Here is a 16,880-nt window from a genome sequence, read left to right on the forward strand (position 1 = left end):
GAATGCTCCGTAGTTCCACATCTACAGGAAAACCTTGAATACATCCTTCGTACATGATCTATTTTTGTAATTACTATATTTCGTTATGTTTGGTTCATTGCTAGAACATATAATAACCATAGCCACCTTGCCACATGTAGGACTGCCAGACTTTAAACCGTACCTCCTCCCTGATAGACTCGAATAGGACGAACATGTGCAAAATAATAGGTAAACTTACGAGGCTTTATATTGGGGGCTCACGCCATCTATTTACATTTATTTTTGAAATTAATGTTGAATAATTTATAATGAACTGTTCCTCCGACCTTACTCGTGTGTAATCTTCAAAGAAAATAACATAAAATTTACTCTATACTTATTCGTTACTGCGAACTTTTTTTTTTCAGGATTAGTAGTTTTGACTGTGCGATGATAAATCAGGTGGTGTGTCAGGACATGTAACATGTTATTAATGATGAGCAATTATAACAAAATTATATTAAATTGATTTGTCCACAGTTTATGAATCTAGAAATATCAATTTGATATTTTTCTTTGAAACCAATTTTCATCATCTATCTAATAGAGAAACGGAATATTATTAGTTTTCTAGAATATATACAACAAACACTACCAATTCTGTAATTGTGTAAAACTATAGAGTCTATGGAGTAAATTGATTAATCTGTTTGGAACGTCACATTTACTGCGGATATCCGTGTATTCTTTTCATTTCATTAATCCGGTTCGTACACATCTGATTCTCTAGCTGTTCTGGTTGACTTATACGTATTGAAATCCTTTGAATTAAAAATTATTTTATGAGTTACATTTATATTTAATCTCACAATAAAATCCTTCTATTATTAATAATATAATGTAAAATAAAAAAACAAATACAACAAACAATTGAAAATCACGGTTCAGTTAAATTAGAAGTTGATGATGGATATCTTTTGCGTTTTGTTGTTTTGTACTGTTTTTCCAATATTCTAGCCGCTCTTACCGTTAACTTGGCTTGTTTTATCATGGTTTCATGAATGTTTTTGTGTCTTGAAAATATTTTCTCCACATCTTTTTTGTGAATTTTATATAGTTGACAAGTTTCTACAGCAATTACCGAGAATGGTCTAATATCTTTTTTCAAAACAAAAGAAATCTCTCCAAAATAAGCACCATCTTCCAAGTGACACAATTCTATACCAGAAAAAGTGTATATTGCAACTGTTCCACTATATATGAAGTATAAATATTCTGCAACATTTCCGGAATTAAAAACTAAATCTGCCGCAAGAATAATTTCTGGTATAAGAACACGTGCTATTTCATTCATTTCATCTGAAGAAAGCTCTTGGAATACTGGTATAGCTAAAATTAATGATCTACACGTCCACATTTTAACCTCTTGTCTAAGACGGCTTGACATTAAAAAAGTCAAAAATTCATCCTGAAAGTATTTTCCTTGGTATTTGTAATGGCAATAGTTGATAATTTTACTTTTTATCTGATAAGGAATTTTCTTTTGCTGCAAAAAGTCTTCAACTTGGGTCATAAACCTATGGTAACGTATTGTGACCATTCTAGTTGCCAGTATATTAACTGCTAGATTGGTCCACATTACAATTAAGAATATTTTACCAATTCCATAAGATAGTAATATCAGTATCTGTTCATCGACACTTAGTTTTTGATAATAGTCTTGCGGAAGTGAAACTTGCAAGAAGTAAGCTGAGGCTCTGAATATGTATTCTGAATATACGGAAGCTATAGATCGTTGTTGCCATCTAAGAACCATATCGCAATCACCCATTTGAAAATATATTCCAGTGATACGTCCGATCGATATATGTAATACTGTTACATAGTGCATAGTATATCCAAATATTGCGAAATAATAAATTGCTATTGCTGTGGTATTGGATTTTATACCAGTATAGGTGTACACACGCCATAATGTATCAAGAAATGAGAAAAATTTTATTCCCTTGGCTAAACAAAAAATATTTTGTATGCCCAAAATATACAACGGTGGGTTATCCATGAATAATCTTAGCGAGAACCTTGGAATTGATCCAATAACGTCGATAACAAAGAATGGTCCAAATAGGTATCTCTTTGCAATCTTTCTTGGATTAAGCTCGATTTTATCGGGTTTTATACTGTGAAAACCTATAAAAAATTGAGCCACGATATCGCTCCAACTCAATAAATCAACAGTTGTTGAAGATATTGCATGAATTATGAATATTTCGGTTCTATCTAAATATTTGAAATCTTTAGGCGTCGGACAATGCGCACTACCTCCATCTCGAATACATGCATCCAAAGGTTTTACAATTACTATTATTCCATACAGCAACAGAAGCCAAAAATCGTAAATCTGTATAAATTTACTGAAAGGATGAATTACATACCAATATCCTTTTTCCAGCTGTCGTATCTTTTCAGCTTTTATTTCTTTTCGACTTCTGAAATATTGCACCGAAAATGGATTTGTTTCAGATACCAAAGTCGTATTAAGATATCTTCTTGGTTTGTTTGGTGTTTTTTCCAACAAACTGATCATGCTATCATTTATAACATTATTTAACTTACATTTGTGGGGCATATTTGGATGAAATGACGTTATTACCTGAATCGTATTGTCTTTTTGACATTTTTTATCCATAACATTTATATATATATATATATATATATATATATATATATATATATATATATATATATATATATATATATATATACCACCTATTCTATAGACGGTAAACACATATCACTCTAGGTCAAGTTTATTTTGTATTTACAGGGTTTACAGCCCTGGATGGATCTGCCGACGTTTATAACATTATATAATAATGAACATTCTTCTCATACTATATGTAAGTGAAATATATTGGAACTTATTAATTATATATTATCTATTGTAAGTTTCAAATGGAAAGGCTCTATAATAATACTCAATAGTATGTATTTGTGTAAAAAATATTAGGAAAAAAGTACTTCCATTTTAAGTAAGTGTTTTTAGTTTGGAAATAATTTGAAATCAAAATCCACATTTTTCCACAAGATTCATTCCTAAACAAACAATTGAGCAAAGGGAAAACGAGTAAAAAAGTCGTCGTACTCTAGGCGTGAGAGACTAAAGCGCATTTTGTACCCTTAGCAAATATTAATAAAAATCCTAATTTATAAAACAAAGTTTCCATGAGAAATAAAACAAGTAAAATATAAATAAATTCAATTATTTAATGATTTTGTCCTGATTATTTTTTGACAATTCACACAATAATTGGTTTATGAAATGAAAAATAACCTCAAATGACACGAAGCCTTTGTTATTTTATGTTGATCGATGTCTTATGATGTCTATTGACGTGGATTCATGTCATTTTAGTCATTTGCCCAATGGGATCATATTTTGGTTAATTTAATCAATTTTTTCCTAACAATGCCCAGAATTTCTCTCGTTTTGGTTTATCTATAGCTATACAAGAGTTAAATGCAAAAAAATCAATAAGTCTACATGCTTTCTGTGAGGAGATATGGCTGCTACAGACAGATGGATGAACGGACAAACAAAACGCTAGTATTAGCGCATATTTTAAGAAAAAATGTGCTAAAAAGATTGTAATACAGAGTGAGTTTTATGAAGGGAATGTCTCAATTATCTCTCAAACGGCTTTTATATATTTTTGTGTAAAAGGGCCGATATTATAGCGGTATTTACATTGATGACAGATATTTCCTTTTGCCGGAGAAATAATGAACTTTGTTATTTCAAATAGATCACCCTATATATGTTTCGCTTCTCGAAATCCTTAAGAAGTACTTTTTTAAATTATTTTTTATCTAATGTTCCCTAAATCTAAATGCCATAATTTCGGAGTTATAGCTACATTTGCGTTATCTCCGCCGAAATTAAAATAATACATTTGTTATTACTGCTACAGTAACAAATTTGACGTTTCAATAATTATTATTGTTGAAGTTTATTGAAAGTCACAATGGATCGTTTATCTAAAAAAAAACGAATTGATATATTTTATTGATAATAGGATATGGTGATGGGCGTAGAAGTCAACAAGAAACGTGTAATATCTTTAGTAATTCATTTCCTAACCGAAATCCTATAAGATCTATTGTTAGTAAATTAGTAAAGTAAATTAGTAAAAGAGTTTAATGAAACTGGTTCTGTAAAATATTTATCCAAATCAGAGCACAGAAAAACTGCATCAACTGAAAACAAATCTTTAGATGTTGTGTCCTGCTGGAAGACGATCCACACTTGAGTATTAGACAAATATTCAGGAAACTTGATATTTCGCAAACATCCGTAATGAAAATTTTACGTGATAATAAATTCCATCCATACAAAGTCAGAGAGTTGTTAGATAACGATTTGGATTGACGTGAAGAGTTTGCAGACCTAATGATGGAAAAATGTTAAAATCAAAACGATGCTTTGCGATGAGGCCACTTTTTTTATCAATATAAACGTAAATTGTAAATATAAACATAATTGTAGATACTGATCACGTAACAATCCTCGTTGGATGCTTGAATCCTACACCAAAAATACCGAAAAACTGAATGTATGGACTGGAATAATAGGTGACAAAATAATTGAGGATAAATTAAATAGTTCGGCGTATTTAGATTAATTGGAAAATAGTATTATACCTGAGTTGGCTCGGATATTTCCAAATCCAAGTATGTAATTTCAATTACAAATAAAGAAAACTTTTTAGACAATAATAATATTCCAAATGATAATATTTTGCTACAGCAAGATGGTACCCCATCTCACTATGCGTGCGAGGTAAAGCAATACCTAAATAATGTGTTTCCCAAAATATGGATTGGAAGGCGTGGTTTTATCGGATAGCCTCCGCAATCACCCGACATGAATTCCTTAGACTATTTCTTGTGGGATCACTTAAAAAACATTATTTATAAACCAATACTTGCCAATATTCAGGAATTAAAAGATAGGATTACCCACAGAGATAAGAAGAATTAAGCAGTCAGCCATGTTGCAAAATATCTTTAATACATTGCATGGATTGTTGTATTAGAGTAAATGGACAACATTTTGAGCACTACTTCCCACATGTGGAACTAGTTCTGACATAACACAAACATTTAAAGATACATACATAAAACTCACTAGCTGTATATCAATCAAGTTAGTAAAAATGAACTGAGATCTACTTGTTAACATACAAATACTTATTAACAACCTGTTGGATCTTACAATAAATGTCATCAGCTAGTCTCTTTAATGTGAAACACTGTCGATTTAGGCTTGGCATGAGGTTAGTTTAGCACGGACAGCTTTAGTATATTATTACCAACTATTTGTGAACATAGTTAACTAGCTAACCACCTTTTATACATTATTTTCCAACCCAGTTTAGGATTTTTCACTTTTTATAATTCTGCTATTTGATATTATTTCTTCGGCAAGGCAGAGCACCGACAGGGTAGATGATCGATCGTATTCCTTCCCTAACAATTTTTGCAATAGTTGTCTTTCCCATTTCTGAAGTTTTGTGTCAACAGTACAATTTATCTCTCCAATGATCTGGATTGAGTGTCTCGTGAATCTTATTGTTTTCCCTTCATTGATCCTAGGCTAAATAGGTTTGGATATCGTGCAATCACCATTTGACCAGGCAGAGGCTTACTCCAGTGTCACGAATTTTGGATGCTCAGTTTATTTAAAAACAAATCGGCTCCTGTTCTATATTTTGTTACCCTGTTCCATATTTTTTTACCAAGCCATCTGTCAAGATAGAAAATTCTTTATCTTTTGCGATGGATTCCTAATCCTATTTTGTCCTTGTAGGAATGTTTATTTGATGGTCTTTTGCATCAAAAAAATCTTTCCGTGTCGTGTAGCAATTTTCGAAATGCTTCTAAAGGCACTTTTAAAATTAGTTGAGTTAATGGCGCTTATTCGGTATAAGATTTGTAGCATTGATTCCGTGCTGAAATGATGGATTTTTGAATGATTGCTACACAAGAAAAATATGAGTCACCAAGATTATTTTACGTCTTTACCGAGGTCTTTAATAAACTTAACTACTTTACTTTCATTATCTTTAAAGATAACGCGCAATGTTTCAATTTTCAAATATATTATGAACAACTTGAAGAAATTCACTACTTCCAGTAACTGAATCATTTGAGAGATTGTTCAGTAAAATATGGTATGCTTCGAGAGTGTAGAACCTTAGTGCGATGTTACAATATATTTCTTAAAATTTGAATTTATCCTCCTCCGTTTTTTTGCTCTGCAAATTGTATTATCACTCTTTCATCAAAGTTATTTAATTCGAGTATAAATTTTATTCCAATCGATGGCGTGGAAAAGGCTGTTAGCGATGCAAAACATCGTTCAGCCTCTAATGTTGTTATGTCAGTTATTACTACAATTTCTCTAATAGTAGAGTGCTGAGATCAGTTTCCAAAGAACTGAACATATCCACCTCATTAACAGTCTATGCCCATCCCTTCTGAAGTTCGTGTGGTGCGACTCAATTTGAGCGAATCTTTAAAATAGAAAAGAAAGCTGTTAGATATTTGCTCAGACTAAAGAAAAAAGATTTTAAAAATCTGACTCTCTCTTCCTTATTCATCTTTGGATCCGTTTGCCGTAAGCACGCTTCTCCAATTTCAGAAAGATCGTTGCACGGCTATCCACTTATGAACGCAGACACCTACCTACCTACTCCATATTCAGAATTAGTTAAGAGTCAATATTTTACAATGCAAAAAAATGCACAATCACTTGCCAATTGAAATCAAATCATTTTTTCCGCATTCCGCATTTAATTTTTTTGTCTAATCTTTATTTAGATATTTTTATGTTTGTTTTTTAGTTTTTACAAGCTTTTGTCTACAAATTGTAACAATTTTTGGATAATAAATCATTTCTCTCTCTAATTTTATTCAATCTAAATGGAATATTAAGAACCAAAAAATGCATCCATTTCGTGGCAGTAATTTGAGTTTGGGAACGATTTGAGTTGTAAGTATCAAAAATGTTTCGAGACATCGTAAACTACAAATATCGAAGCAAAGTGAAGAAAAGAATGTAATAGATTAATAGTAAAAATAACGCGAGAATAGTGAATTGAGATGTACTCAGTAAATCGCAAGTTTCTTCTAACAACAGAGAAAAAAAATTTATTTCACTTCTTGGTTTTGACAGTAGGTGTCAATTGTTAACTTCTCCACAAGAGTGCAATAATCTTATTACATCTTTGACCTTTATATCATCACAATTTGAGGCAATTTGTACCAAAATGAAATTAATCAAGGTCACTAATTTTTATATGAGAAATTTGATTATCTTGTAATTACAGTATAGTTTTCCTAGATTTGTTTAGATAGTATAATAACTAGATAATAATTAATAAAAATCTCATTTCAAAAAATAATGTATCCACATATTATTTTTGAATTTATTGAATTAAGCGACTTGAGAGCTGGGAACATGGTGTAATAAATATAGATGACGTTGACTGCTACTGTTTCTACCTTAATTCTCTAGTAAGCTTTGAGAGCAGGATGGATCTCAAGCGCTGTATATGGTTTATTATTAATGAAATGAATATCCAAAAGGATGGTCGGAAAAGGAGGTTATGGATCCAAAAAATTTACTCCTACTACCTCTACATATATTGTTAGACGTCGTGAAACAGTTTCTGAAGACTTTGTCTAAAGATGGATAGTTTTCAAAAGTCGAACAAAAAAATACTCTTTTGTAGGACCTGAAGACTAACATTAGTCGTTATATGACAATAAATACGAGTATCATTGGAGAAATTCATTACAATGCTTTTGAGAAATGAAAATGATCATAAAATGTTACTTGCGGACAATTTGGAAGTTGCTGGAGTATAACAAAGTTAGTGTTTTCAGTAGAATATTAAGTTAAGGACAAACACCACCAACATGAAGAGTGACTACTATTAGTCAATTCACAGAGAAAATTCAGTTCCTCGAGAGACTTGCAGATAAGGCGTTTTGACTTAAACTTGAAATGAACAAATTGAAAGAATTGCCCGTGTGTTTAAACATTGTAGTTTGTATTTTCTTTCTCATCTATACACCAACGGCATGTGATACCTACAGCATAGAGATGGAATCTTAGAAGAGCGATGAATGACTATTCGTATGACTTATCTCTTTAAAGAACGTGGTAGAGCGAATTGCACGTGACTCCATCCATCTCCGTAAAGACTATGTGGCGAGCAGACTTTTCAACGATTTTATAGCTACACTAAGAATGAGGTCTGGTCACTCTGATCATTTTATTGATTTCAAGAGAAGAAATATACTGTCCATTATATTATATATATAATGAAAATGTCAAATATGGTTGATTGCATGATTTTATTCTCTTGTTATTAACATATTATCATAATATTGAAAAACGGCTACATAATTGTACTATAACGATTGTCCAACATATCCATCATATACGCTTCTTCCAATTTCTGAGCAGCTTGCAGCAACTTTTTTGCGTATGAATTAACTTTGCCATGTACGATTTTGTTTTTCATTAAAATTTTTTGGAAATCGGCTCTATCCATTTTATATACATTAGAATGTTCAATTGCAATGGCGGACAATGGCCGTATGGCCGATTCTATTAGAAAAGCGAGCTCTCCAAAATATCCCCCATCTTGAATATGACACAGTTCTTGTCCAGAAGGTGTATATAAGGCAATTGTACCACTAGCTATAAAATACATACAATCTCCTTGGTTTCCTGCTCGATAAATGGTATCAGATGCTAGAATAATCTCAGGTATAAGTACTTTTGTTACTTCCTTAATATCTTCCACTGAAAGATCATTGAAAATTATAACTTTATCTATGAACTGACTACATGAATGAAATTTCATCTCCTTTTTCAGTTGAGTTGATATTAAGGAAGTTAGTAGCTTTTCTTGATAATATTTCCCATGATATTTGTATTCATAATATTGTAGAACTTTTTGTTTCAATTCATTGGGAACGTTTTTATTTGTCATGTACGCTTGAACTTGTTCAATTAGCATTTGATATTTCATATACAATGATCGTGATTGTAGAATAGTAGAAGCAATAATTATCCATGATATAATTATGTAGAATTTTCCAAAAATATAAGATACACTAAGAACAATACTCTCTTCGATTTCCATATTTTTGTAGAATTTTCTAGGAAGCATCGTAGCCAGTAAGTAAGCACAGGATCTGAACACGTATTTCATGTAAGTTCCTGACAAAGTTCTTTGTTCTTGTTTTATTACTTTCCAACAAGCTCCGTATCCAAAATAGACTCGTATAACGCGTATCATTCCTATATTGAACATTGTTACATAATGTATCGCAAAAATAGTGATAATAGAGTAATAAAAAGCTATGAAGCTTATTTTTGACGTTACACCTAGATATATTAACACTCGTGATGAGTTATTTAGTAGTGTGAAGAATCGAATTGCTTTTGCTAAACAGAATATATTCTGTATTCCCAGTATGTATAAAGCAGGCTGATCCATGAAGCATCTTAGTGTAAATCTTGGTAGAACGTTGAACAGATCGATTAAAAAGAATGGACCAAAAACGTAATTTTTCGCTATGCTCTTCGGTCGAAGTTCAATGAACCTCTTCTCTTGATTTTCGTATCCAGTGAAAAATTGCATTATTATGTCACTCCAACAGAGTATGTCGACTATTGTTGAAATTATTGCATAACAACGAAAATTAAAGTCACGATCTTGGTACTTGAAACCTTCAGGAGCTGGACAGGATCCTGAACGACCATCTCTAATACCAACATCTAGGGGTTTAATTATTACCACCATCGCATAGAGGATTATAAGCCAAAATTCGTACGATTGCCTGAAGGAACTTAACGGGTGGATAACAAATGGATATTTAGTTAATTGTCTATACTTTTCCTCCTTAATTTGATTCTCGCTCTTGAAATAGATAATAGAAAATGGATGATTATGCGATACTAATGTGAAATTCAGAATGATTCTTAGTAATTTGAACCTGTGAATTTTTTCAAATGATAATATCGATTGGGTTGACTTAAGAGATAATTGACATACGTGAGGCATTTTCCAATTTCAACGATAATATATTTCAGCGAACTATTCTTAGCACAAGTATTTGACAACTAATGTTAAGTTTATATACGATATGTCATTGTTGACAATGACACATGCCGTTAAATTTGGTTATAATATCTGATGAACGAATAATTTATTATTTTATGTGTTACGACAGCGTAGCTCGAACGGTTTTTTAAGATGGTTTTACAATAAGTGGTTTGTCGTATGTCGTGTTTATGCGCTTTCACGTTGTCGTTTCTCGTTAAGGTCTCTCGCTGTCGTAAGACGTTATCATAATCCGAGTTACCCACCTCTCAACTTCTTCCGACTAGCACTAGTACTAAGAGATTTTTTCCGAAACGAACACTCGTGAAATATAGATATATGTGTATTAATTATTACTTTAGTGCGTGGAAAGGGGTGTCCCTATGACTAGACTAATGTGGAATATAAAAATTTGGTGCAAAAGAAACGTGTATTTCAAGCATTCAGCGAAAAATTGATATCCGATAATGGTATTGAACTTTCAGGTTAGTTTTGTCCAGATCATTTATGTATTGAAATAAGAAATAGTTTTCCCTTCAATTTCCTCGACTTTTATCATGAATTATATAATCGTTACAGTTCTTTGATTAAGGAGAAAACAAATAGAAGAATCAAAAAAGGAGCAGGACAAAAGTAAAAATAGCTTTGCAAGACACTAACATTAAATGAATGACTAAAACAAGAGATAAGCCAGAGTGTTGTGGAATTAGTGTCTGTCATGGTTGTAGTCGGTATAGTGAAGTAAGTGGTTGTTGTTGTTGTCGCTTTAATCGCGTCGTAGTAACCTCATGTCTTGTCAAATTTGATATATATAAAAATTATTTAGTTAAAAAGTCAGTGTAATCTTCAATAGTTGCGGTTAAATAGTTTCCGTTTCTTCTGTTAAGTTCGTATGTTTACTTGTGGCTGAACCCGATTCCCCAAACATTTGGCGTCCCTGGTGGGGAAGGACGATAGTCGACGTCATTTTGTTACAGCAGTTTGGAACTATGGAACGTTTGTGCGCGGAACGAACGCAACTTAGAAGATTCTTCACGATTACCGCGAATGGTTGTGAAGAAACCTTTGGAAAACCTGAGGCAACCGTCGAGGAGGTAACTGTTGCTTTTATGAAGCTTACCGACAAGGCTGATAGGCTTTTTCTTCTCGATGATAAAGTAAAAGAAATTATGTTTGAGTCATTGGATCAGCTCAAAGAAGAAGATTTAGGTAAGGAGTTTGAAACTGTGGAGAAGTACAGGGACACCTGGCTAACTTTGAGTGCTAGAAAGAATGAGTTACTGAAAAAAGTCAAGGCCAACACAGCGTGTCCTACCGAAGTTTCTTCTGCTGGTCCTAGTGATAACCTCACCTTCAAATTACCTAAGTTGGATCTCCCAAAATTCGACATCACGCCTAAAACATGGATCAGTTTTTGGGCATATTTCAAGAAAATCCATGAAAGAGAGGACCTGCCTTCTGAGGATAAGTTCTTGATTTTGTTGCGTATTGCCAAGGATGGTACCCAAGCAAAGGAACTGTTGAGTAGCTATCCTGCATCGGGGGCCAATTATCCGAAGGCTTTTGGCCAACTGAAAAACCGTTTTGGCCGTGATGAATTGCTGATTGAGTTGTATGTTAGGGAGCTACTCTCATTGGTCTTGGTACAGGCATCGGGCAAAGTTTCTTTGACTCCCGCACAGTTTTATGACAAGCTAGAAACCCAACTAGTGGCCTGGGAGAGTTTGGGAGTTACATCAGAAAAATACGCGTGCATGCTCGCGCCGTTAATTGAATCCGCACTTCCTGAGTCAATTTTGCGGGAATGGGAGCGTAAGCGGAAGTCGTCCGGTACTGATGAATCCCTCTTTGAGGCTGCAGATCAAATGGTCAAGTTGCTCTCTCTTTTCTGAAGAGAAAGGTTGAAAGCGAGGAGCGGTTTCTGCCAGCTAGGAGCACGTTTTCTGTCCCCAGCGCTGCACCAAAGAGCAGTGCTGGGAATGTCAAGTCCTCGACTGGAAAGTACACCACAGCTGCTGACCTAGTAGGTATTGAGTCCACTGAAACGGCCCTGTAAGGAAAAGCTGTGTTGCTTAGTTTGTGCTGAACCTCATGTTACTGTGATGTGCCCAATTCCTCGTAACCGGAATTCAACGTCTACTGAAACTAGTAAGGCAACTAAGAAAGAAAACGATGTAGAGTACAACTATGCTAGTATCCAGAGTGCACCAGTTTTGATGCAAACGTTGAGGGTTCGTTTGAAAGGAGAAAATCCTGTCACCACCAGGTTGTTGATTGACACAGGTTCTCAAAGAAGTTATATAACTCAAGCGCTGGCTACCAGAATGCGCTATGAGCCGATCCGCACTGAGAACTTGGTTCATGCATTGTTTGGTGGGAGCAAGACTGAACCCAAGACGCATCAATGCTATAAGGTCCGTCTGCAAAGTTTGATGAGTGCGTTTTCCTGCAACTTTGAAGTTCTTGACTCGGAACAGATTTGTCACGCCATTCCCTCCATTCCTAAAGGTCTATGGGTATCTGAACTTCGCGAGAAGAAAATCGAGTTGACTGACGACAGAGAGGGCCCAATTGGCATTCTTGTTGGAGCGGACGTTGCGGGAAAGCTACTCACCGGGAGACGCGAGGTATTAAGCTGTGGTTTGGTTGCTATCGAAACTAGCCTAGGTTGGACCATAATGGGCCGCGTTAAGGACGCTGAGACAAGTTGTATGGTTAACATCAGTTTGCACTGCGCCCAGGAGTTCGACCCTTCTGATATGTGGAGGTTGGATGTGTTGGGCATCGAGGACCCCGCTTTGGTTAGTACCAAAGAAGAGGCAAAAACGGTTGTGCGTCGGCACTTCTTGGAAACAGTTAAGATTTTACCTGATGGACGATATGAGGTATGTCTTCCATGGCTGAAGGAACATCCCCCGCTGCCTCGAAATTTCGATCTGGCCCGTGGTAGACTTGAATCGACCCTAGCCAAGTTACGTAACGGTCATTTGGTGAAAGAATATGAAGCGGTGTTTCAAGAATGGCTGAAAGATGAAATTATTGAAGAGGTACAGCTTGATAAGTGGGATTTCGGACATTATTTGCCTCACTGAGCCGTGATTAAGGAAGCCAGTACCACCCGAATTCGTCCTGTTTTCGACGCCTCGTCCAAGGAGAAAGGCAAGCCTAGCCTGAATATGTGTCTAGAAAAAGGGGAGAGTTATGTAGAGTTAATCCCATCGATACTTCTACGATTCAGACTGAACGCAATAGGCGTTATTTCTGACATAAGAAAAGCCTTCTTACAGATTTCTGTTTCGGAAAAGGATCGTGATAGCTTGAGGTTCCTATGGAAGGACGAGGTCGGAGAGATGAAAATCTACCGTCACAGGAGGGTGGTGTTTGGGGTGACCAGTAGCCCTTATTTGCTAGGGGCCGTTGTTGACCATCATCTCTCAAAGTGTGAAGAAAAAGTGGCTTCAAAAGAGGTTCCTTATGACCGATCTGTCATCTCACAGTTGCGCAAATGCTTGTACGTTGATAACTGTGTGACTTCGGTTGATGATAAGAAGGAACTTTTGAACTTCATGTCGCAAGCCAGGAAAATTTTTATGAAAGCATGCTTTGATCTTCGTGGATGGGAATGGAGCGACCCCGATTGTGCTGCTCACACCAGTTTCCCCGTTCTTGGACAAAAAGGAGGATATTCTCAGGTTAAACCCTCCCAAGCCTTTGGAAAGTGATGCCATCACGCGACAAACAGTGATGACAGCAGCACACCGTATTTTCGACCCGCTCGGTGTATGTGCACCCGCCATTTTGATACCGAGGTTGTTAGTTCAAGAAAGTTGGGGTGAGGCTGGGAACTGGGATACCCCTTTTAATGAGCAAAGCCAGGCAACGTTCCGTAAGTGGATGAGTCAAGCTGATGCCTTGAATCAAATCGAAGTCCCACGATGGTTGAAATTGACCGTTGGTAATGTGTCTCTACACACATTTTGTGACGCAAGTCAGGTCGCTTATGCCACTGTCTCATTTTTGCGAGTTGAAACAGATAACACGGTATCTGTGATAATGGTGGGAGCGAAAGTTCGTGTTGCCCCTGTTAAGAGACCTACAATTCCTCGCCTAGAGCTTCTGGCTGCAACAATAGGGGCGCGAATGGCTTCTAGTATTGTAAAAGAGATTGGCGATGTAGAGTGCCATTTTTGGTCAGATTCTTCCACGGCTCTGTGTTGGATCAAGAAAGAGGAACCTTGGGGAGTATTTGTGTTCAACAGGGTTAAGGAAATTCGTTCTCTGACTGATCCTGATACGTGGAAACATGTGCCAGGGGCGATGAACCCAGCAGATCTTCCTAGCAGGGGTTGTTTTCCTGAAGAACTTCTTGACTCCAAATGGTGGGAGGGGCCGAGATGGTTGTACGGGCCGCGTTCTGAATGGCCTAACTGCGATGTCCCTCCTGATGAAAATGAAGTTCAAATGGAAAGGAGAAACACGCCTTTGATTTCAGCTTTATCCCAAGAACCAGGTGTGTTTTGCTGCGAAAGATTAGCCCGGTACTTTTCTTCTTATCACCGGATCGTTCGAATGGTTGCATGGATGATAAGGTTTCTGTGGAACAAATATTCAAAGAAGGAAAAGCGCTCTGGAGAGTTGTCTTTGTCGGAAATCGCAAGAGCTGAAAAGGTGGTTCTGAAATCGATACAGGATGAAGCTTTTGAAGGGCTAAGTGATAAACAGCTCAAAAATTTGAAGCCACACAAAGATAAAGTCGGACTGATGCGTTTGAGAACCCGTATTTGGGCGAGAAAAGACCCTGAAGATTTCCGTGCACCCTATATTCTTCCTTTCCAGCACGTCATTGTTGACAGATTGATCCACGACTTGCACACGCAGAATGGACACATTGGAGGGCAAGGTCTTCTGAACCTTCTAAGAGAAAGATTCTGGATCGTTAGAGGGAGGCAAGCTATGAGAAGAATTGTGTCTGCGTGTGTGATATGCAGGCGTTATAGGGCCAAGGCATTGGAAGTCGAGTCTCCACCGCTCCCGGAGAATCGGGTAAGGGACGCTCGTGTGTTCGAAATCAGTGGCACGGATTTTGCTGGTCCACTCTACCTTAAAAATGGAGACAAGGTTTGGGTGTGCATATTCACCTGTGCTGTTTATCGTGTCACACATTTGGAATTGGTTATTGCCATGTCAACGGAAGCCTTCATCATGGCGTTTCGACGTTTCATTGCGCGTTGGGGCAGACCTTCCTTCATGTACAGTGACAATAGTACAAACTATAAGGGGTTCAAAAATGCTCTCGATGAAATTGATTGGCAGAGAGTAGCGTCCCGCGGTTTAGTGAACCAAATTGAATGGCGCTTCAACCCACCCACAGCAACATGGTGAGGCGGGTTCTGGGAACGCTTAATAGGAATTTTGAAAGTTCATCTTCGTAAAATTCTGGGACGGGCTTCACTCACTTTTGAAGAGTTGAACACCGTGATCAGTGAATGTACTGCTTATATCAATTCTCGCCCCATCACCTATACATCGGATGACCCGAGTGATCCGGTGCCTATTACTCCCCAAATGTTCATTGGAGATATTCAAGAAATGGGTGTCCCTGACTTGGACGAAGTTGATGCGAAGAGTCTACACAAAAGAGTTAGACATCGCCAAGAGATCAGAGATAGCCTAAAGCAGCGTTTCCGGTCTGAATACTTGGGCCAGATGTTCATGACTGCTAGTAATTTGGAGAATCCGAGAGAGCCCAAGGTGGGAGAAATAGTCCTCATTGGCGCTGACAATCAGAAGCGGATGCATTGGCCGATGGCAGTGGTTGAAGAACTGATTCTTGGTGTTGACGGTCGGTGCCGAGTTGTCAAGCTTCGAACGCAGGATGGCCAACTGACGCGTCCTGTCCAGCGAGTTTTTCCCTTGGAAATCCCTCTCAAAGAAGAAATGGATCAAGGCCAGCTTCTAGCTGAGGTCGAACCAGAAGGTGATTCTGGTGGTTCAGTTACCGGCGGTTCTCCAGTTGATTCACAAGTCAAGGTCGTCGCTTCACCACCCCAAATCCAAGAAGCTCAGCCTATTAATTCTGAAGACCCTCTGATGAAGTTTCATCATGTGGAAACCAGATGTGGAAGGAAGGTGAAAGTTCCAAGTCGTTTCTCCTAGTTCCGTGTGTTATTTTTAGTTCAAGTGTTTCAGTTTCTCAAAGTTTGAAGTCGCTTTCAAGTGCAGTTTTTGTGAGAAATTTAGATGTCCTTGAATTCAGTTTGATAGTTGAGTCGCTATTCTCCTCAAGGTGGGAGGATGTTGTGGAATTAGTGTCTGTCATGGTTGTAGTCGGTATAGTGAAGTAAGTGGTTGTTGTTGTTGTCGCTTCAATCGCGTCGTAGTAACCTCATGTCTTGTCAAATTTGATATACATATATAAAAATTATTTAGTTAAAAAGTCAGTGTAATCTTCAATAGTTGCGATTAAATAGTTTCCGTTTCTTCTGTTAAGTTCGTATGTTTGCTTGTGGCTGAACCCGATTCCCCAAACACAGAGTAAGAAGATTTTCTAGCCAAAAAATAAATACAGAAATATATAAAGGAGAAGAATAAAACGTGTTAGTACAAAATAAGGAATAGCACAATAAGATGTATGAGGCACGAACTCACAAAAACAAGAAAGAAAGATCGAGAAGGAGCTGGATAGAAGAAAGTAGAATGGTATCTGATAGAAAGGTATTAGAATTGAGTGAGTAA

At 36.5% G+C, this 16,880-nt stretch overlaps 6 protein-coding genes across 6 annotated transcripts; 4 read left to right on the forward strand and 2 right to left on the reverse strand.

The window, feature by feature from the left end:
• Nucleotides 1-898: 898 nt before the first annotated feature.
• Nucleotides 899-2,548, reverse strand: LOC130442975 (potassium/sodium hyperpolarization-activated cyclic nucleotide-gated channel 3-like). Its single transcript, XM_056777398.1, has 2 exons — nt 2,007-2,548; nt 899-1,766 (listed from the first exon to the last, which is right to left on the reverse strand). The coding sequence occupies exons 1-2, from the start codon at nt 2,546-2,548 to the stop codon at nt 899-901; spliced, it is 1,410 nt and encodes a 469-aa protein (XP_056633376.1).
• A 5,881-nt stretch (nt 2,549-8,429) lies between these two features.
• Nucleotides 8,430-9,845, reverse strand: LOC130442976 (potassium/sodium hyperpolarization-activated cyclic nucleotide-gated channel 1-like). The gene has a single exon (XM_056777399.1). The coding sequence runs from the start codon at nt 9,843-9,845 to the stop codon at nt 8,430-8,432; it is 1,416 nt and encodes a 471-aa protein (XP_056633377.1).
• A 1,289-nt stretch (nt 9,846-11,134) lies between these two features.
• Nucleotides 11,135-12,037, forward strand: LOC130442978 (uncharacterized). The gene has a single exon (XM_056777400.1). The coding sequence runs from the start codon at nt 11,135-11,137 to the stop codon at nt 12,035-12,037; it is 903 nt and encodes a 300-aa protein (XP_056633378.1).
• Nucleotides 12,038-12,247: 210 nt separating this feature from the next.
• Nucleotides 12,248-13,237, forward strand: LOC130442979 (uncharacterized). Its single transcript, XM_056777401.1, has one exon. It carries the CDS (start codon nt 12,248-12,250, stop codon nt 13,235-13,237), a length of 990 nt encoding a protein of 329 aa, XP_056633379.1.
• Nucleotides 13,238-13,321: 84 nt separating this feature from the next.
• On the forward strand, nt 13,322-13,867 carry LOC130442982 (uncharacterized). Its single transcript, XM_056777406.1, has one exon. It carries the CDS (start codon nt 13,322-13,324, stop codon nt 13,865-13,867), a length of 546 nt encoding a protein of 181 aa, XP_056633384.1.
• Nucleotides 13,868-13,889: 22 nt separating this feature from the next.
• Nucleotides 13,890-15,527, forward strand: LOC130442983 (uncharacterized). Its single transcript, XM_056777407.1, has one exon. The coding sequence runs from the start codon at nt 13,890-13,892 to the stop codon at nt 15,525-15,527; it is 1,638 nt and encodes a 545-aa protein (XP_056633385.1).
• Nucleotides 15,528-16,880: the final 1,353 nt, after the last annotated feature.

The sequence above is a fragment of the Diorhabda sublineata genome, chromosome 4, assembly GCF_026230105.1.
Source record: "Diorhabda sublineata isolate icDioSubl1.1 chromosome 4, icDioSubl1.1, whole genome shotgun sequence".
Taxonomy (NCBI): Eukaryota; Metazoa; Arthropoda; class Insecta; order Coleoptera; family Chrysomelidae; genus Diorhabda; species Diorhabda sublineata.